This window comes from Diceros bicornis, chromosome 9, assembly GCF_020826845.1.
Source record: "Diceros bicornis minor isolate mBicDic1 chromosome 9, mDicBic1.mat.cur, whole genome shotgun sequence".
In the NCBI taxonomy this organism is placed as follows: Eukaryota; Metazoa; Chordata; class Mammalia; order Perissodactyla; family Rhinocerotidae; genus Diceros; species Diceros bicornis.
In genome coordinates this window covers 84,933,782-84,955,754 of record NC_080748.1, presented here as the reverse complement: position 1 = coordinate 84,955,754, position 21,973 = coordinate 84,933,782, and the positions used below count along the sequence as shown (strand labels likewise).

General features: G+C 46.6%; 2 protein-coding genes across 7 annotated transcripts in view; one reads left to right on the top strand and one right to left on the bottom strand.

Moving 5' to 3' along the window:
- Positions 1-8,369: 8,369 nt before the first annotated feature.
- Positions 8,370-15,433, bottom strand: ING1 (inhibitor of growth family member 1). Of its 2 annotated transcripts, none has more exons than XM_058548492.1 (2): positions 15,040-15,433; positions 8,370-10,302 (listed from the first exon to the last, which is right to left on the bottom strand). In XM_058548492.1, the coding sequence occupies exons 1-2, from the start codon at positions 15,173-15,175 to the stop codon at positions 9,599-9,601; spliced, it is 840 nt and encodes a 279-aa protein (XP_058404475.1). In that variant the 5' UTR covers positions 15,176-15,433; the 3' UTR covers positions 8,370-9,598. The 2 variants fall into 2 exon arrangements, with proteins under 2 accessions (XP_058404475.1, XP_058404476.1); XM_058548493.1 differs by lacking the exon at positions 15,040-15,433 and adding an exon at positions 13,858-14,286.
- A 2,311-nt stretch (positions 15,434-17,744) lies between these two features.
- Positions 17,745-21,973, top strand: part of CARS2 (cysteinyl-tRNA synthetase 2, mitochondrial) — a 47,755-nt gene continuing 43,526 nt past the window's right edge. For 2 of the 5 annotated variants that reach the window (XM_058548480.1, XM_058548484.1), the window contains exons 1-2: positions 20,139-20,389; positions 20,738-20,788. In XM_058548480.1, the coding sequence (XP_058404463.1) occupies positions 20,190-20,389; positions 20,738-20,788 (251 nt within the window). In that variant the 5' untranslated portion in view covers positions 20,139-20,189. The other 3 variants (XM_058548481.1, XM_058548483.1, XM_058548482.1) reach the window with 3 other exon arrangements.

Below are 21,973 nucleotides of genomic sequence, written 5' to 3'. Positions count from 1 at the left end.
ATGTAGCTGCTCCTACCTCCACCCCCACTTAAAAAAAAGTATCTGACAGAATTTAACACTAATTTCTGGAAATACCAGAAATCACAGCAGGAACTTTCCTGTACCCAACAAACAGTATTTACTAGAAATCTCTGTCAACATCAGAATAATGGTGAACTACTCAAAGCACTTCCATTAGAATCAGAACAAGACTCTGAGGAAGGAAGTGACAAGAAAAGTTATCCTAAGTGGGAATGCTGCTGAGCTAACACCTGTGCCAGTCTTCCTCTATTTTGTATGTGGGTCGCCACCACAGCATGGCTGCTGATGGGTGGGGTAGGTCTGCGCTGGGGAACTAGGCTGCCGTAGTGGAGCGCACCAAACTTTACCACGAGGCCACGGGACTGGTCAGAGATTTTTTTTTTTTTTTTTAGTGTAAAGAACATAGGAGAATATTTAACAGTCTTAGGGTGGAAAAGACTTTCTTAAGCAAAATATGATATAAAATCCTATAAAGAAAAAAGTTTAGAGATGACGATCTCAAAATTTAAAGCTTCTTTATGACAAAAGATGCCATAAACAAATGTAACAATAACACTGGGAGAAAATATTTCCATATAACAAAGCAAGAGGAAAATGAACAATTCTAGAATAAATACAAATGGCCAATACATACCTGAAGAGTTGCAGAAAATCACACAGAAACAAAGTGCAAATTATATTTAAATACATATATTTATATATAAAATATATAATATATGTGTATTATATAATATGTACAATATATGTACTATTTTAAGTAGTTAATAAAATATATAACCATGTATAATTATATATTTTTTTCTCAAGATACAAAAAAATTTTATTTGGTTAATATCCAATGATAATAAAGGTAAGAGGAAGTAAGTATTCTCATACACTGCTGATGGAAGTGTAAAAGGGCACAGCTTTTTTCAGTAATTTGGCAGAAAGATAAAGTGTGAAAACCTTTTCTGCTAAAATTTCATTTCTATATATCTATTATAGAGAAATACTCATACAAGTGTATGATCAGACCAATACAAAGATATCCGTCTTAGAACGGTTTGCAACAAGGAAAAAGTTGAAACAACCTAAATGTTGATGAATAGAGGAGTGTTTAAATAAATTATGGCATATCAGTAGGACAAAATTATTTGTGGTAATTAATTATATGTTAATTCATCTTTATATATTGACATAGAAAGAATCCCAGGGCAAAATGTTACACAGAAAAAAAATTAGCTAGTTGAAGATGAATACATAGGCTATGATCCCATTTATGTAAAAAGCAAAGCAAAGCAAACTGTATGTTTGCATAAGAGTTGTTCTGGTTATCCACTGCTATGTAGCAAACCGCCCCAAAATTAATTTGCTCAGGCATCTGTGACTTGCGCAGGGCTGGGTGGGTACAGCTCAGCTCTGCTCACTTGGCGTCCCCTGGGGCTGGAATCATCTGCAGGCTTGCTCACTCACGTGAATGGTGCTTGGCACCAGCTATCAGTTGAGACTCAGCTGAAGACCTGCCAGGAACACCTGTCTGGCCTTCGCAGGCGGCTGAGTCCCAAAGGTGAGTATCCGTGGAGAGACGGATCAGCCAGAAGCTGTGTTGCCCTGTCCATCCTCGCCCTGGAAGTGCCTTGGCATCACGTCTGCTGTACTCTCCTCATGAGGGCAAGCAGGCAGGCCCACCTAGAGGCCACGGGAGGGAAACCAGGCCCCACCTTTGGCGGGAGAAGCGTGAAATTTGTGGTTTTAAAACCACCATAGTGGAATGTGTATAATTTCCTAGAAAAACATCTGTAAAGATACTCACCATCTGTTGATAGCTGTTATCTTAGGGAGGTTAGCAGGATTGGGAAGTGGAGGTGGTGGTTGATTTGGTTGGTATACAAACCCAACTTGAACTGGCTTAAGAATAAAAGGATTTATTGACTTGCAAAATTGGCCATTCCAGGGGTTCACGTGGCTTCAGGGGCTCAAACACTGCCCTTGAATATTTCTCTCAGCCTTCCCGGAAGACTTGCTCCACATGCTGGGCAAGGCAACGCCCAGAACCCTAGATCTAAATCCTCACAGCTTAGCGGGTCCACCGGAGTGAGAAAAAGTGATTTTGCTGGTAGCTCCAGAAACAAGTTCCAGGAAAGATACGTAGTGATGGGCTTGGGGTACCCGCCCATTCTTAGACTTCACGCTCTTATACTCATCACTGTGGCCAGCCGGGGCGCATTTTGGTTGGCCAGCCCTTGGTTACCTGCCCACCTCTTCAGCAGCTAGTGACTCTTCTTACTCTGGTTTCCTTGGCTTTGGCACATGGGGAATTTCGTTTTTTGTGTGTGCGCTTGGATATGTATTTAAAACTCTTTCCCTGTGTGTCTTTTGTCCAGCACGTTTAGCGTGTGGGGCTCAGTCCACCATATCGACCAGAAATTCTGCACAGCTTCCATGGATGGAGCATACCGATTCTCTCCATGTTATCTATTTGATTTTATTGTCCACATTTGTTTCTACAGCTGATCCTCTGCTTGCTCTTTCTGCACTGAATGAATGTTGGCCTGGCATCTTCAACTGTCAAGAGTCCAAGTTGCACCACTGATGGGGGTAACATAACACTCTTGGTGATGGAACAATTTTTTACCCCATGCAGGCTCCAGTGTCGTGACTTCACCAGAAATGTCATTTGTTGGCTTCTTCCCCATGCCAGATGTTTAAAAATACATATAAAATTGTCAGAAGAGTTAGCCTACAAAATGACCTTATAGGAATAAAAGAGGAAATAAAATTAGTTAAGTCTGTCCATGTGTTTTGCTTCCTCAAGACATTAGCCTCAGTAATTACAGTAATCCTGCTACTCCGTTTTTGCTGGTATGATCAAATTTGCTCTTCTATGGTCTCTTTAGTTGTCTTGTATTTTTCAAAGATTAGGTCGCACTGTGAACTCAGTGGCAGGAATTCTAACTTCATTTAAGATTTGCACCACACCAATATGTCCTGTCAGTGCTTAATAAATTATAATAATTGCTTACTTTACATTGAACTTTCAGATCATTTTTGAAATATAGAGTAATATGAATAAACCTCACAAACTGTTTCATGACTGTCCTCACACATTCTATTCTCATCCTTTCCTTCTGCAACTCAATCCAGTTTTCACTTTTGTTAGTCTTCTTGAGTCTAGAAATAAGGTTTCAAAATTTGCAAAGTGAAATGCTCCTTATTGGCCTTCCATGTTGAATGAAGAGCTGAAAAATGCTGGGCAAGTTCATCCTCGTGTATTATTAACTTCAACCAACTGATATTTTATGGCAGATCTTTGTGCCCAGAAAGTCTTTCACTGGTAGTCAACTTTTAATTTTTCATGTTTATGGAGATCAACGATGCAAAGAATGAAAAATATTTTGAAAATCATGCATGTTGACCATGGAATAATTATAATCCTCACCATCACCTAATTTTTACTTACCCTTAAAATACAAAAGTTAATTTCCATTCCCTGTGCACACCCCAACTCATGGGGAAAGAAGGAAGCTGGATCTGATCTGGTTGCCATGGTGGCAGTATAACTACTCATTTGAAACATGGCATCTATCAGGGCAAGAAGAATTTCAAAAATGGAAAGATTTACTCTAAACATAGTCCCTGACTGTCCAAGCCAGACTTGCAACAGCTCGCCGTCTAGCATGCCATCTGCCCCCTCGGCCACAGCTGATGCCAAGTGGATTTGCCTCCACCTAGGCCAAACTGTTTTTCAAGTCATGTCTGTGCTGCAGAGAGAAACCCATGCTGCCTGTCCGCTTCCTGGATTTTCTGAGACATCTCTGATCTTTTCCATCTTTGCTTAAGGCATAGTCAGTCAATTACTGTTACTTGCAACCAAAAGATGCTTAAATACAATAATAGAGGAAATGCAAATATTTACCAAGCAACTTCTCATGCAAAATAAACAAATTTGGGAGACAGCAAACCATTTCTAAGCATCTTTGTAAATTTATAAATTGTTAATAAACCCTATGAACAATTATTTACATGTTTTTATAAAATTTTATAATAGAAAATATTGAATGCATTGGGTGATCAAAATCTAACCAATTTCAATTTCTCACATATGAATCATTTAGAAATATTGCATTTCTAATGGCCTATACATTTATCCTAAAAATATTTCCTTCATACAAATCAATTTGAAACTCTGTTTTAGGTGTGATTATAGAATGTTTAGAAGTTAGAAAAGAAAACGTCTTGTCTGTCTTTGTCAATGCTTAGGTTCATTATTTATTCAAGACAGACTTATTGAAGTCCTATGGCTTTCCACGCAGAGTGACGGCCTCACGCCTGAGTGAGCCGGGGCCCACATGTGGACCAGCACGCGCTGTGGCCGGGCGCTGCTCTGGAAGAGCGGCACCCGCATGTGGGCACCAACGTGCTGAGGGGTGTCAGTCGAGCCTCAGCTTCCTACCTACATGGGGAAGGGACTGAACTAATGTCCCGTCTACTCACACGCAATCAAGAGGTGAGTCAACAGAAGTTTAATGGGCTTTGATTGCTGCTGAAAATAACTATTTCTCTTCTTACTTCTGTGTTCTACAAAGAGAGACAGAATCATTTATAGAGAAGCAGCTGCAGACTTAACCCTTCACGCAGCAGGAAAGAGGAAGTGCCCACTTTATTCTAAGGCCGGACTCGACTTGTTTCTCTCCAGCTGTAAGGAAACTCCATTCCGTTTTTCAGAATACATCTGCTAACTAGAATAATCAACAACTCACCAATAATATTACACAAATCATTATTCGTCTGGTGTTCAGTACTCACACAGTGCTTACGCACACGAGCTGGGCTGATCCTCCTGAGGGATACACAATATCACTGGTATCCCACATGTATCCCTGATACATCTTATCACAGTGCCCATGAGGACACTGGGCTGAGAAAAGAGAGATGGTAGACTAGCCCGGATTCAAACCTTCCAACTTCAAATCTTGTGCTGATTCTAGGACAGCCCTCTGCCCCTGGTAAATTGCTTAAAAACTTATGGGTTAAATACAATCCTGAAATTTACTGTAGGACAAGATACGTGCTATGATGGTGCACTGGTCCACCTGGAGGAAAAGCAGGTGCATGTGATGTACCCAGTAGCACTGGTCTCTCATTCAGGCAAAAAGTCCAGCAATGAAGACCCCAGGCTCTGCCTGCCCTGGGATCCTAGTCCAGCTCTACTCCTGGACCAGGTGTTTCTTATATCTTCTTCAGTTTTCTCGGTCATAAGTCGAGGGTAATTGCCTACCACACAGGGCAGTGAGGACCGAGACAGAGCACTGGAGACACTTAGCTCCGCTCCTGGCATCTATAAATATGGGCCAACAGGGCCAGGTCCTGACCACTGGGCGGGTCTCCTGGTGCAGGATGGCAGCACAAGAATACGGGTTTTTCAGCCAAGGGAGGGATGTACGGCCTTGTGCAAACCAGGTCCCTTTACCTGGGTCTTGGCTTCCTCCCTAGGAATACTAACATCTAAGTGGCAGGGTTGTTACAAAGAGTTCACACGAAGTATACAAAGTACCTAGCATAGTGCTGGCACATGGCTGACATTAAACGGTGGCTGTTATTTTTATGTCAGGGATACTGAGTAACTTTAAAGTTGACTTGCTTAAACAAGCATTTTGTTTACTAGAAAAACTCTGGTTTAACGAAGCATTGATAATACAAATCAAGATTTAATCTGTTAGTTTGCATTGTCTTCTTTTTAATTAGGGATTTTAAATTGAGAAAGTTATCAATTCCATCTTTATGAACAAAACCAGGTAATAAAGTATTTGAGGCAAGGAAAGAGAAGTGACCTAATGGTTTTCTCCATTCCAGTTAAAACCGTCTTTGTTGTCATCCTTTTCTGGGGGGAGAGGACACAACACATCAGCTTTTGGTTTGTGAGGAAAACAACTGAAGAGTTGAAATATTCGGAAACAAAGCTCGTCATAAAAATCTCCAGAGGAACCTCGATTCCCGACACACCTCTTCCCACTGTCGTCTTCCTGAGCCCTCCGCACACGTGGAGAATGAGAGCAATGAGAACCAAGTGCCCAGAGAAAAGCAGGCACTGACGAGCAATTTCTCCAGATTAAACAAATCCGGAAGCCTTCCTCCCAAACTGCCTAGAACCACCTGGACCTCAAGATTAAGGAGGAATGGATTCCAAGCTAAAACGGGGGGGGGGGGGGGGCGGGTGGTGGTGCTGGCCCTGTGGCGTAGCAGTTAAGTGCGCGTGCTCCGCTCCTGGCGACCCAGGTTCGGGATCCTGGGCTTGAACCAATGCACCGCTTGTCAGGCCATGCTGTGGCGGTGTCCCATATAAAGTGGAGGAAGATGAGCACAGATGTTAGCCCAGGGCCAGTCTTCCTCAGCAAAAAGAGGAGGATTGGTGTGGATGTTAGCTCAGGGCTGATCCTCCTCACAAAAAATAAATAAATAAAATAAAACAGGGAGACACACAATATCCACAAAATCTTGTTCCACACATGCCAGTAACTGCAGCAAATCGTCAATTACTCTACCTAGATCAGTGGAGAAAAGCTAGACCTCCTGCAAAAGCCCATTATGTCTTTAAAAGTGCAGAGACAAAAAGGTAATAATTTTCCCTAATGAAAAGGTTTATTATCTTACTACATTTTACCTGGAACACTGTAACTATATGAACATGAGATACAAAAGGTTATTTCAAGTAAATACCTATTCTAAAATAAGTACATAGTAATAATGAAATGGCTTTTACTTTGGTAAATGCTTTATTACTTCAGCACTCACAGCCTCTGATAATCTCTGGTCCTGAGACCACCACACAATGTCCAGTCACTGGAGGGCACAGCCATGCAGGCAGCCCACGGGTCCTGTCATCGCAGTATGCCTTCTCAGGACCGGGAATCACCCTCCACGCCGCCTGCCCCAGGAACACCGTGCCATGGCTCCTCAATACACACTACTTCATTGTAACGTTCCACATTTTCAAAAGAAAAAATGCCTAGCCATTTGCCTTTACTGTAAACTTCCCTGAAGGTAGGGAAAAATATCCAGCATTTGATTAACTACACGCCAGTCTCTTAATCATTTAACCCCATTTATTTCTCAGAATTACTCTATATGAAACAGATATTTTAAAAGTGAAAAACCATTGATCAAGAGTTAAGCAATTTATTCAAGATCAAACCCCTAAGGGACAAAGACGGGGTTCAAATCCAGCAAGGTCTGGCCTCTGTGCTTGTCTCCACTACAGCCGTCTGCACCAAAACTGAATAGATATGAAAAAATCCAGTATTAGCAATTGTGTTCCATTCAACCTTTAGTCCCATAACTTAATTTTCATTATTAGCTCAAATTAAAATAGAAGTGAAAAACTAGCAAATAGAATTTCATTTGAGCAAATATTCTTTTAAACTACTTGTATTGCCATTGGATTGTTATCAAGTATTTTAGTTAACTTATTTTCATATAATAAACTTTTTATTTGTCTAGGTAAATCTTACCAAATTTATGGGGCCGGCCTGGTGGCATAGTGGTTAAAAGTTCACACGCTCTGCTTCAGTGGCCCAGGGTTTGCAGGTTCGGATCTCAGGTGCAGGTCTATGCACCACTCATCAAGCCATGCTGTGGTGGCATCCCATATACAAGATAGAGGAAGATGGGCACAGATGTTGGCTCAGGGCCAATCTTCCTCAGCAAAAAGAGGAAGATTGGCAACAGATATTAGCTCATGGTGAATCTTCCTCACACACACACAAAAAAATCAAATTTAAACACTCAAGATTCTTAAATGTTTTGCAGATTTGCTGGAAAGTAAATGCCTATTTGTAGGTACTGATACGCAAAAAGTTCACATTTTAACGTATTATCAAGTACAACTTGCATTTCTCTACCAAATAGCCCTCTATAATGGAAATTCACTGTAAAACAGTTAGGGATTTATGTTTGGCACAAATAATGTTCTCAATGTTTATCAAATAAAGTAAACAATCAGAAAACAACTGTTTTACTTATAATAAACACATGCTATATAGATCCTTAGATGCTGCAGTGTTTACTCAATTCTTCCTTGTGGCAGCTTCAGAGACTATAAAACACACTATGGAAAGAAATGAATTCTTTCCAATATAGTATGGTTAAAGTGAACCACGTATTGCTTAAGAAATGAAAATTCCGCTGACCCTTTCAATATGTGGGCACTTAAGGACACAGATTTTATCATGCAAGGAGTTAATCTAAATCAGAGGTTGGCAAAGTTCTTCTGCATGGGGGCAGAAAATAAATAATTTAGGCTTTGGGGGTCATGTGGTCTCGTCCCAACTATTCAACTCTGCCATTGTACAAAAGCAGCCACAGACAATACATAAGTGAATAAGCATGGCTGTGTGCCAGTAACACTTTATTTATGGACACTAAATTTGAATTTCATATAATTATCACTTGTCAAGAAATAGGATTCTTTTGATTTTTTAACCATTTAACAATGTAAAGATCATTCTCGGCTCACAGACAATACAAAAACGGATGGTGGCTGGACTTGGTCTGTGGGTAGTAATTTCCCAACCCTGATCTAAATATGTATTCTGTTTTGACACTTATTTATTTGCTTGCAATTAGGTAACTTCTACTTCATTATTAAGCGAGAACAATAATACAAAACTTGCTTAAGGCTTTGTCTAAACTGCTGGTGTACAAATTTTTAAGACAAAAATTTAAAATTACTTATGTCAAAATTAAATGTACTGCTAGAGGAACAAACTGGCCAAGTTTCATTTATTTCTTGATGTCACAGCTCTCGTGCACACAGCAGGAAACACACCTTGGTTTCACAATGGCATCTGGCCGCACTTCTGATTATAATACAGCAAGTGCACGTTCACTTGGAAATGTACATTTACACACTTGATATAAATTAAAGACAGCTACACTAGGATTTGTGATAGTAAAAGTGTGATTTGAAGTTCCATGACTAGACCACTTCTGTTTGATTTAATAAAAAATGTACCCAATCATTTAAAAATGACCATTTGGGGAATAGGCCAGTGTATAAAATGTCTGTCATGTAAAACTTAGCCATTTATTTTTTTAAAAAATAATCTTCAAACTTTAAACGTTTTTATTGAATTGTTATATGGATATACATTATTATAGCAAGAAACAAATTTGCTATGGGCTTTTTCAGCAACTTGGTTAATTTTTTAAAAATTTGTTCATGAAGAAATAACATTATTTTTATTAAAATAGCAGCTAAATGAAATCTTCTTTCCACATTTAATGTGTTAGGTTGCTTCCATGTCACCCCCACTCTAGGAAAAAAAAAAAAAAATCAGTCTGAGACTCACTTGAGTGTTTAATTCAAACCTATATTTGTAGTTTCTAAAATGCTGATCCACAGACCACTTTCTTGTTACACATGTGTACCAATGAAAACAAAAGGCAAAGAGAATGACCGCCATCCCTACAAAAGGAATGGCTCCTTTTCTAACATTCTTTAAAAATATACACTGTACAGTCCTTGTGCCTCACCACAGGTGGCGATGTAATAAATACACGGGCTTATCTTGTCACTTCACTGCTCAGTGAGGTCCACCAACTACCTGTTGTAAGCCCTCTCCTTTTTGGATTTCTCGAGGGCTTTGTCCATGGTTTTCTCATTCTCCCCTCGACATTTGGGACAGTACCACTTGCCCTTTGGTTTATGATTCAGTCCCACGCAGGAGAAGTGGAACCACTCGATGGGGCACTCGTCGTTGTCACAGCCGATCATTTCTCCATAGGAGACCTGATTGCACAGACAGTACGTGGGCTCGTTTGGGTCGATGGGGAGGTCTGCGGGGGATGCTTCCCTCTCTGCTTTGGCCTTGGAGCGTTTCTTCTTCTTGGAGGCTTTTGCTTTCTTCTCCTTAGGCGTTACTGAGGTGATGTCATCGTGGTCGTGAATATTAGCTGCGTTCTCTCGATTCTCGTTGTTGCGCTGTCGCCGGGACCTCTTGTTGTTGGGTTTTTCTGCCTGTGTGATTGTCTCGTTCTTGGACTTATCTTGGCCGGCTTTGCCACCGTGGCCGGTAGTGTCATTGACCTCTTGATGTGCCTCGAAGAGTTCCACGTGACTGTCCACCTGCCTGGTTCGGTTCTCCACCAGCTCCACCATCTGACTCACAATCTGGATCTTCTCATCACCCAGCTCCTGGCTCCGAATCAGGGCTCTCTGAATGCAGTGCAGCAGTCTCCTCTTCTGGGCGCCATCCGTCTCGCGCTTAAACTTCTCATAATAGTCATCTAGTTCCTTCAGGATTTCTGCAAAGGAAAAAATAAGCATTACATCTACAAACACTACCGAGCCTTTTATTTAATTCTCTAGTCTGTAAAAAAGTAATTGCATAGGAGAGAAATGATCAACGCAAGTCTTCCCTGTATAAAAACCTTACAGCCTGGAGGCCTCTCTAGCAGACTTTTTTTCCTGTTGAAAAAAATCCCTGGAACTAAATACAAATGTCAACACTGTTTCCATTTAGCAAAATGCCACGCAAAGCTCCCCAAGGGACTCTGTAGTGCATTCAGAAGCATAGGTAACAAATACTCCTGGGACAGGCAATTAAGGGGAAAAGTTCAATTTTAGGGGAAGTGCTGGGGCCCAAACTTTTTTTTCTATAAAATTAATGATTATGTCCTATACTTCCATTGGGATTTTTTGCACATCCTAGTTGCTGTATGTGGGACGCGGCTCCAGCATGGCCGGAGAAGCGGTGCATTGCTGCGCACCGGGATCTGAACCCGGGCCGCCAGTAGCGGAGCGCGCGCACTTAACCGCTAAGCCACGGGGCCAGCCCACTTCCATTGTTTTTATTCAAATATTTTTTGAATAACTTAAAGGCCTTTATTCTCCCCATTTTAATGTACTAATGTCTACAGCACCCTAATAAATTAGAGAATGTATACAAATATTACTTAGTGACCCAGGGCCTGGGTGTATCCGTGATGTCATTTTCCTCCTGGCATGTTATTCCTCTGTGTTACTGAAAACAAGAATGGTTTGTCACAATAAGCCAGACAACCCAGCCTTGCTTTAAAACACAGCTGGCAAATTTTACCTGTGCATTTATTGCTTAAAACAACATACTTACATCTGTAAAAGTCAACAGATTTCACAGCATTATCAAAAGCAAAAAACCCTCAGGACTAAATTTAAACCTTCTTGGACAGGTTAGAACGCAGTGTATGTGATTTTAAATGTAATTTGGCAAATGTAATTAGGCAAGTTCTCAAGAAATGAAAGCTGTTAAATAATCTGACTGAAGTAAGAAAAGTAAATACTCTGGCCAAAAGCCTATTTATTTATTTATTCTTTGGTGAGGAAGATCAGCCCTGCGCTAACATCCACGCCAATCCTCCTCTTTTTGCTGAGGAAGACTGGCCCTGGGCCAACATCCGTGCCCATCTTCCTCCACTCTATATGGGACACCGCCACAGCAGGGCCTGACAAGCGGTGCGTAGGTTTGCGCCCGGGATCCGAACCCGCGCCGCCAGCAGGGGAGCGGGCACACTTAACCGCTATGCCACAGGGCCGGCCCCCCAAAAGCCTATTTAAATACACAGATAGAAATTCCCAGAGTTATTTTCCCCAAACAGTAATATTAAATTAAATGGTATCAGATTTTTCTCCTGAAACCCTTTTGCAGTCTCTTAAAATAACTCAATTCTACTCTCCAAGTAGGAAGTGTGTGAGGTGATGGGGGGGCGGGGGGGAAACGTATAAAACGTAACCATCACTCCTTCCAGATCTCAGAACAGTGCTAAGGCATAAACCAAACACTGGAGTAAACACAGAACTCAGGCCAACTCTGGAGCTTACCTAAACGTTAAGTGTTATTTTCCAGGCTATACTCTTCAACTAAAGATAGCTCTGATGATGCTTCCTAGAGGAACAATGTAGGCTGTGCCACCAGAAAGCAGGAATGCTACAGTCTCATAGTCTCTTAGAGTAAAATAAACAGCTATGCTCAACTTACCCAAGTTCTATTTCACAGAAATAGGACGATTTTAACTTGGGTAAGTTAAAATGGGTTCCTGTCATTTATTTTTAAATGGATTACACATTACGAAACTGTTCTCATTTCGTATAAGCAGGAACCAAATTTCCAAAGACAATGCTAGCATTGTCTAGAAAACGCTAGCATTTCATAGAAAAGAGAACAATTCTATCAAATAGCTAATATAAAATTTAATAACATACAGCTTCTTTTACATCACAAGCAAGCTTACGTACATGTGAAGCCTCACTTGTGGGAAAGCAAGAAACACCTCATCACAAAATTACCACGAAGTAATTCTGTTACCTACACAACGGCATGTGTTTCTTAGATGCCGCAAGCGACGCACTCTATCAACAAAGCCACTGAAGTACAGACGTCCGCAAACAGGAACAAAACCAGAGCTAAGTAGGGAGGCATCCTGCCAGGACACCTGGCTCCTTCTGCTCCATCAGCTCAAACTGCTGCCGACCCTTTCTTCTAAAAATGCTCCACGCCCACGTTAACGTAGGAAAGCAACGGTTACCTTAGAAAGAATTTAAGGATTAAACGAGATTTCAGCAAAATTTAATCAGATCTGTCCGATTATTTGGAATGTATTTTAATTTTACATAAGGCTTGCACTGAAGTTCTTTACGAAGCCAACTTCCACGGTGGGTATTTAAAAAATAACATTTGAAAAACAATCCAAAAATAACTTTAAATTCAATAATTCAAAAGTAACCTCAAACACCATTTAAAGTTGATAAACTAATTATAATCATCCTTATGAATTCATCTCCAACTGAGGCGTACTAAGCAAAAGATGGATAATCAAGTTTGACCTGCAACACAGTTGTTCTTTAAAAATAAAAGCTTAATTTTTTAGAACTATGCCGCATATGTCAACATTCAACACCAGGTGCGTCATGACGACGGACGTGCCGGCCGTTCAGGCTTCACAGCTCACTCACTGGCGCCGGCTCGGACGTGCACCGGGGTCGGGGTGGACTGATCATTTCTCTGCAGCAGCCAAACTAGCCCCGCCGCGTGCACCGAGTCCACCGCAGACACTCCGCCTCTGCAGCAGCCGGGCGGCTTCTGCCCAGCCCCGCCAGGAGTAAGAACGCACCCTCGCCGGGGATACCGATGTGGACGTTTGAAGATTTTAAAGATAAACTTCATCTATCATCTTGAAATTTCCTAAAGTGCTCAAGAACAGAGCCTGTGACGACGAACTCGAGTATTGTGAAGACCTGTAAATCACCCCCGCGAACCGGTACACCCCCGAGTCGCCCCCGAGCTGGGCGCACACGGGACCCTCAGGGCCGCCCGGCTCTCCCCCGCCCGGTCACTCACGCTTCTCCCGCTCCGCGCGGCCGCACCCGCGGGTCGGCAGAGAGGCGGCCCCGGGCCATGTGCGGGCCCGTCCCGCGGGTCCCTCGGGCCCGGGCGGGAGGCCTCAGCTGCGTCCTCCGCAGTCCCGGCAGGAAGGCTCGGCGGCCTCGCCCCCGGCCCCAGGGCGCCGCCATTGCTCCGCGACCGGAAGCGGCCGGCACGGGCCCCTGAGGGGCGGGGCGGGGCCCACCGCCAATGGGAAGCGGCCAGAGGGCGGCGCGCCCCGCCCCGGAAGCCGCTGCCTACGGTGATCGCCCAGCCGGAGGGCGGAGGCCAGGCGGGGCGCCAATCACAGCGCAGGGCCCGAGAACGCTGCCCGCCCCAGTCGCCAACCCAAGGCCGGAGGCCGGGCAACCCGAAGACTTCAAATCAACTCGACCTCCTCCCTCCTCCCCGCCCCTCTACGAAAGAGAAAAAAGAAGGCAGCGGAAACAGAGACCCGTGCCAGTCACTGCGCAAGGCCCGCCCTCGCCCGGCCCAGCAGCCAATGGCTCAGCGGCGGCATGATAACGACATTCCATGGGCGACGCCACGGCCAATCACCAGGAGGCTGAGGCGGAACGTTCGCAATATGCTAATGAGCCTCCTATAAAATTCGCTGCGAAGCCCAGTCTCGGGTAGAGCGCGTCGGGGCGCCTTCCTGGCAGAGGCTGCTTGTGAGCTTCGGGGCAAGCGGTTGCTTTCCACCTCCCCCCTCTCTTCCGTTTCCCTGCTGCGCAGCCCTGTAAACATTAGTAAACTCCAAGTGACGATCCACGTTCCAAACACAGCCCCCAATGCCGAGCCTGACCTGGCAGGAAAGTTTCCCCAACAGCCAACAATTCCCAGCGGACACGAACCCTCCGCCTCTCTCCGGCACTCTGGGCGGCTGGGGCTGCAGAGAACGACCACAGGTCCTCTCCTCTGCCATGTTCCTCTCCAAGCCGACAATCTCTGCCCGCGTCCCCCGAGCGCAGCACAGATGGGCGACTTCCTCGCCCCATCCTCCCCTCCCTCTCCTCCCCTTGCTCACCGCACGCGCGGAATAAAGCCCCGGCCCTCCGCAAACTACACCCGGCCGCGTCGCCCTCACTCGGTGTCCAGCAGCACGGGAGGGCCGGGGGACTGGGCAGGGGCGACCGGGACGACACCGAGCGCAGTACCGACCCCGGACTTTATGTAACACTCATATTTGGGACTGGGTGGGGGCGGCTCCGGGGATGGCGAGCAGGGCCGGCGGACCCCTCGCCCGCAGCGCCCTCCTCAGCAGCCCTGCGCGCAGCCCCGTCCCTGCACCCCTCAGCCCTGGCGGCCGCGGCACATCCCTCCCTCCCTCGGCGCCGTAGCCTGCGCCCCCTGAGCCCCCTCCCCCGCAGCACCCCGCCTCGTCACTTCACTACAAAGAGCGCTTTGCTCGCGCAGCCTGCCATTGAGACCTCTCGTTCCTCCTTCCTCCTCCGTGTCCGGGCTTCGCGCACAAGGACCCTGGCGAATCAAAGACGCTCCAGACCTTTTGTTCCTGCCCTGCCAGGGCGGCCGCCGCGGGCCCGCAGCTCCCCGGGCGGCGAGCAGGACGGCCCGCGACCCCGCAGCGCGCCGCGACCGGCGGGGATGGAGCGGCCGCCCCCGCCCATCCATCCCGCCGTACCTTGGTATTTCGCGTCGATCTCCCGCATCAGCGAGACGTTCCTCTGCAGGTCGAAAGGCAGGGACTCGATGGAGTCCAGGTAGTCCTCCACATAGTTCACCAGGTGGATCTGCTCCCCGTTGGCAGGGCTCAACATGGTTCACCGAGGTCCCCGGCGACTCGGCGCGGCTTTCCGCTTCCTCCAGCCCCCGCCCCCTCGGAGCCCAGCGCTGCAAAATGCAAAGCTCCCGCCCGCCGGCGCCCCCCCTCCGGCCGGCCCCGCGCCGCTACATCTGGGAGCCGCGCCGCCTGGGCCCGGGGACCCGGCGCCTGGCGGGCCCGGCCGGCTCTCGACGGGCGCGGGCGCGGGCGGGCGTGCGGGCGCGCACCCTGCGCAGGGGCCGGGGCCGGGGCCGGGGCCGAGCGAGCGCGGGAAGGGGCGCGCGCCGCCCGCCGCGCCGCACTTGTCCAACGTGGAAAACCCAAATACCAGTTTCAAACACTTGGGAAACATTCGGGCCCCCGCACCGCGCATGCGCCCCGCCCCCCGCGGCCCCCTCCCCGCGGGCCCCGCCCCCGCCGCATTCACGCCCCTCACCGGCCCCGCCGCGAGGGGGTGTGGCTTTGTCAGTCACTTTTGCCGGGGAGGGGGTCAAGGGTGCAGGGGGCGGCGGGCGAGGCACAAACTTTACAAGGAGTTTCGCACTTGCAGGCAGAGCCTGTCGGGCAGCGCTGCACGCATGCCCGGGGACGCGCGGTGGCGGCCGGCCCCGCCGAAAATCCGGCCGGAACCGACACGGCCGCGGGACCGCTGCCTCGGACACCATCGCACCCCCACCCCACCTCTTTACTCTCCCCACTGAGCCCCTCACTCTTCCGGGCCCGCCGTGCAGCGGCCCATAAGTACTGCCCGGAACAGACGGGCAACCCCGAGAGCCAATCCGCTTGCCGCTCTCACATGGGTGGCCCAATCAGAATGAAGAGGAGGCGGGGCGAGCACGGAAGACTCCTCCCGGGATCTTACTACTAGAAACCCGCGTCCTCTGGGGGGCGGGGAGGCAGGGCGGGCTGAGAAGGGCGGAAATGGTGGAGCATGCGCACTTGTACGGCCAGGGTGGCCGCCGGCCCGCGCGGGAGGAGACCTACCATTCGGCGGCAGGACCACCAGTCCCAGCAGCCTCGGTGGCTCGCGCGCCTGCGCGGTCCTTGACCCCTCCCTTTGTGTCGCCGGCCGGAGCCCAGCGCTGAGCGGCTTGGAGACAAAGAGGCCCGAGAGGAGAGCTGCTCCCCGGGCACGGCCCTCGCAGAGGGCGGGCGACCCGACCCCTTCCTGCCTGTGCCCTGGAATCCGCTCTCAAGTCCGCTCCCCCACTTCGAAAGACCACCCAAACCGGGGCGGGGCAGCCGTCCTGCCGCAGGGGTCCTAGGGTCTCTCCCCGCGCTGGCTCGGTCCCTCCCCGCCCTAAACTCCCGATTTGGGCTTTCTGAAAAGCCGGGCGCCGAGGATCCCGTTGCCTAGACGACGGGCCCGCGCGCGGACCCGCCCCTTCCGGCCGAGGCCCCGCCCCGTGGGCGTGGCCCGCTCCGCCTTTGTCCGCGGGCGCGGGGCCGTGCTGCGGCCGGTGCTTCCCGGAGCTTCGCTTCCCCGCGTCGCTCTGCTTGCGTCTGCGCCGGCTTACTCCCCGAGGGGGCGGGCGCCTGGCGCCGTCTCTGGCCCGGTCAGTTCCTGACCCCCGCCTCGTGACGTCTCCACGGCCGCGCCCGGCGCTGCTCCGCTTTCCTCCTCTCACTGATGGGGCCGGTGTCAGCCTCGTGTCCCCGGTTGCCCTGCTGCCATCCAGGCACTGCATTTACTCATAGAACTATTACACTGCAGCTCACAGGGGCGCGCCTTCTGGGGTTCAGAGTCGGAATGACAACTAAGACCACTGGGAATTTAAAAATTGCTGTATGTAATCCAGTAAAATCTTGGACCAATCCAATTTCCATGATCTAGATTGTTATCCGCAGTGGATCTGATTCCAGCGATCTGTAGGGCGTTTTGTGATAGGGATGGCAGTACAGCAAATGAGACTAAATTGAGCTGTTTTGTCTTTGGAAATGGCTTGTTTACTTTGGAACATTGCTGCGGTGATAAACGACGAATAATATTTACACTTTGAAGTAAATGGATTTGGTGTGCACTCTTAAACCTCCCCTTCCCCCACCTACATCAGGAGAACGTTCACTTTGATTTTTGGGAAAATGGTTATTTTACTTATAGATTCTCACTTTTTCCAGGCTTGGCCCAGTTAAAAGCAATGATGAGTAAAGTTTCATTTCGTTTCATTCAATAAAATGTATTGGCCACTGGTCTGCACAAAAGACTTTAACACTATGACATTATGTGGAAACGGAGACACGGAATAGAATAGAAAGAGGGTGCAAAGTTGAATAGGAAACATTATACCTTTTCCTCTAAGAACCTATAAGTAATTTTATAGTACAAAAGCAAGAAAGAGATAGGTCCTTTTAATCCTTGAATTTATTGTCCTAGAATGTGTAATGTTTATCTGAACTTAAGAGTAAAGGTTAGAAATAATTTACCCATTTGAACGATAATCAAGCTAGAGTTTGACTTAGGTTGTCTTTTCAAAAAATCCCGATACTATCTGAATAATGATTCGTCTCCTGTTTTCATGGACTTCACGGTAAAAAGGCATCTTATCCATCTGACAAGAAATATTTAACGAATGCCTACCATGTGCTACCTACTGTTCTATGCACTGGGGATACAGTGGTGAGTAAGGAGCTTACATTCTATAAGACGTAATTTCCCCTTGAGCTAAAAAGAAAATGTTTTATTTATTAGCTTTACAAAGTTGTTAAAATATGACAACGGTTGTCTGAACAAGGTTAGAAGACCAATTGCTAAAATGTAATTAACTATGATCATGTATTTTAAATATGCCACTAAGGAAAAGTTTAATTTTGAAGATACATTGAAGAATCTTGGTTGTTTCAGTTTCGCTCTTTGGAATGTGTTTCAAAAAGAGATATTAAATCTTTTTTCTAAAATTGTATTTCTGGTTAAACTGCAGATGCTCAAACCTATGGGAGTAAAAGATAAGAGATGAACATACAATTCTTTATGTTTTGAGGTGCTTAAAAAATAAATCCTAACACATTCATCTCAAACTTGAAATGCCCTAAACAATATGTTACCTTATCTACTCTACTATGGATTTTCAGGATTTTGCCTTGAAAGAAATTGTAATATTGAGAACTATATTTTTGCTGTTGTCATTAAGGACTAAGAAATGTCATTCGAGATATTTTGGAATCATTAATTTGAATACACTTCCTTGTTCTGACCTAGATCAGGGAGGGGTCACTTCAAATTAACAGATTCTGTTTTTTGGATATATATGCTAATAAATCTTCCCCATCATTTTTACTTTACCTTAATATTCAACCTGCAAAAGGAATCATATTTTTAACCATCATTAAATAATGGGTTATATTTATTGTTGTTTTGATGATTCCCACAAGACTTAAGAAATGGTAGAAGTGCCGCCAGTCAAAGGGCTGACACATGACAAGACCGGTTTTCTGAAGACAAGATACCATTGTTAATTTAAATGTCATGATTTTCTAAGGGCAATTCAAACATGCCACCTATCCAGATTCATGCGTAGGATTTGGTCTTCAATGTTTCTGTTTTCAAAACTTCTAGCTTTTTCCTCAATTTCTGTGTGTTCTCATGAATGCAGTCAAGCCTTTTGTTCATTTTCTTATTTTACTGGCACATCTAATATCTGGATCAGAGCTTTCTCATCAGATATTTTACTGCCAGAATTTCCTCCCACCTGCTCAACAGGTAGATTTCATCAGAGATTAATTCTTCCAAAGTTAATTAATTCAGCCAAAGTTCAACAGCCCTTTTCTGAATTTAGTGCTGGGTACAGTGAGAGACTCAAAGGAATTTACAATCTGAAGTACTCAGGGAGAGAAATATACATATTGTAGAAACAAGAGACAATTACAAAATAACATCAAGACAAGCGTGCAGGCAGTGAGGAAGGGACAATATACTCCAGTAGAACTTGGAGTAGTCAGGGAGCACAAGCTTAGCACTGATGCAGCCGACTCCTAATTCTGAGCAACAGGTTCTAACATTAGGGTTATGCATTAGAACATAGTTTACATTAGACTACAGTTTAGCTTGAAACAGAATTGCAGAGTTGGACTCCAGGGATCTTGAAAAAAATTTTAAGTGCTCTAGGAACATACTGGTTTGTCTCTACTTAAACCTTTGCTTTCAGTAGAAGACCAAAACAATCCAAAAAAAAGAACTGAGGAAGCTCTGTGTTGTTTTGAAGACTGCAAAAGCAAAGGGGATTTCTTTTTTTTTTTTTGAGACACTGTTTTGCAAGATATCAATAGAGGCACGTTTGTCAAGATAATTTGAAAGTAACTTCAAGTGAATCCGCCTTTAAAAAGTTCCATTGAAACCGCAATTCAGAATGTTTTTGCTCTCAAGAGACAAGATGATAGAACTTCTAACCTTAAAATGAATCCCAAACAGATATTTCTTACTACGCGTATTCATGAATGGGCGGTTTTCTAGCTTTGGTCTTTCATCTGGAGATAAAGAGTGTGTGTTGGGGTGCCAACGTGCTCTGGGTGTGTGTGTTGGGGTGCCAACGTGCTGTCTGTGCATGCTGAGGTGCAAACTTGCCGTGTGCGTCTTGGGATGCAAACGTGCTGTTGGGGTGCACAAGTGCGGTGTGCACGCTGGCGTGAAACGTGCTTCGCGAGCTGGCGAGGGGCGGGCGGCACGCGCGCGTGAACTCCCGCTCGCTGCGGCTTGGGCTCGTACCGCGTCCGCGCTGACGAGCAGAGGGCCCCTCCCCGCGGCCCCCGCGGCCGCACCGCCCCCTGCCAGCTCCCCTCCCCTCCCCTCCCCTCCCCTCTCCTCCCCCCGCGCTGCGGCGGACGCCGGACAGGCCTGAGGGAGGCGGGGCCGCCGCTTCCCGCCCGCCTCTTCCGGGTGGGCGGGGCAGGCCGAGTCCTCTTCCGGGTGGGCGGGGCCTGTCTGGCCCCACCCAGCGTGGGCGGGGCGGCGCGGAGAGCCCGGCTGGCTGTCGAGCGTGCGTGTGCGCCTGCTGCCGGACCCCCGCGGGCTGGCCATGCTGCGGTCGCCTGGGGCCCGTGCGTGCCCCGCGCTCCTCCGGGCAGTGCTGGGTCTGGGGCCGGGGCGGGCGGCGTCGGGGGCGCGCGGGCAGGGCTGGCTGCGGCCTGCCGGCCACGACACGGGGGTCATGGTGTACAATAGCCTCACCCGGAGGAAGGACCCCTTGATCGTGGGCAGCGCGGACGCCGCCTCCTGGTAGCCCCCTGGGATGGTGGGGCGCGCTGGGGAAGGTGGCGCTGGAAGGACTGGGGACCCAGGGTTTTCCGGGACAGTGCTCTGTGTTGAAAGCGGGGTTGGTTTCTCAGCTGGAAAGCGTTTAATAAGTAATAAAATACGTTGGAAATACCTTTAAAGACACTGTGGTGTAGTCGCAGTGATTCACAGGGTTTGGCTATGAATTTAGCTATTCTAGTTATAGAACCCCGGCTATGCATTCTCCAAAAGCAGTTACTTAAAAAAAAGACATGGTTATATGAGAATCATAACAGAACGGATGTCCTTTCTTGCAAATAAGTTTCACGTGGATTTTACCTTTGTTCCTAGGTATAGCTGTGGACCCACTGTCTACGATCATGCACACCTTGGCCATGCTTGGTGAGTTTCCTGAATTTGAATATTCACACATTAAGGGACCATTTATTTTGAAAAGAAAGAGCCTTTTGCAGTTTTTTTCCATCTCTCAAGTAGCAACTTGAGAATACTGGATAGTTACTATATTCCAGGTATTGTGGGAAACACGCATGTTGCAGTCTCATTTGGTTCTTCTAGCAATTCTAAGCACTTCTACCCCTTTCACAGGTGAGGAAGCTCAGGGAGGCAATGAGGAGCGGTGAAAAGTGACCCGTTGTGGAGTTAGATGCTTCTTGGTGGGTTTAGCAAGATGAGGCCCTGGAGTCAGCTGGTCAGGAGCTATTTGCGGCCCCCACCTTTTATTTCTTGCCCGGCTTTGGACAAGCCCCTTTATCACTTTGAGTCCTGGTTTCCTCATCTTTGAGATGGGGATGAGAGTATCCATCTTTTTGAATCTTCACACTTTTATGAAATAACGCCCATGAAATCCTGCTTAACACAGTACCTGAGGTGTGATATGTGTTGAGGGCTCGCATTGTTGGGGATGAGTAACCTACCCGAGGGCACACATTCTGGACGTGCTGGAGCTTCGGTGGAGCCTGGTGTCTGTGACCTCCAGGTGCTTGCTCTCTCTGCCTTTTAACCCTGAGCTGCACTGCCTTGTACCTTTGTCAGAATTACCACTTTTCCTAATATTTTGTGTGTTCTCTTGTGCATCTTTTAAAGTTGTTATTCTTCAGACCTAGACTAAAAGTAAAAAGCTACCTTTACTCATTGCACTTTTTACAAAGTTATATGTCACCCAGTAAGGTCCAAACATTTCTTGTGTTTTGTTAGAACAAAGTAAGTGGTCTAGGAGTCATTTTTTTCCTTCACATTGGGCTAACTTACCATTAATTATAAAAAGCATATTTTGACCTCTTTTTTGAAGTGTAAACTATGTTGGGGAAATATTAAAAACCAAATCTCCCAACTCGGAAAACCTTTCCACAAAGGCAGAAGAGAAAGAAAACAGTTTTGTTATTGAATAAGCATTAAACCAGAATGGCACGCAATCACAGGCAACCCACTAGAAGGACTGCAAAGACAGCAAGAAGTCTCACTCTTACAGAGCTAGGTGGATACAGCTCTCGAGTGCAGGCAGGTGTGCAGTTTGGAGTCAGGTGACAAGTTCGGCCCATCTCCTGTCACACAGCGTTACCTTCCCCG

Excerpts from the sequence above, each read along its gene's own strand:
- ING1 (XM_058548492.1), bottom strand. The coding sequence starts at position 15,175 with ATGTTGAGCCCTGCCAACGGGGAGCAGATCCACCTGGTGAACTATGTG. Across the intron at positions 10,303-15,039 it reads GATCGACGCGAAATACCAAG|AAATCCTGAAGGAACTAGAT; the intron begins GTACGGCGGGAT and ends TTTCCTTTGCAG.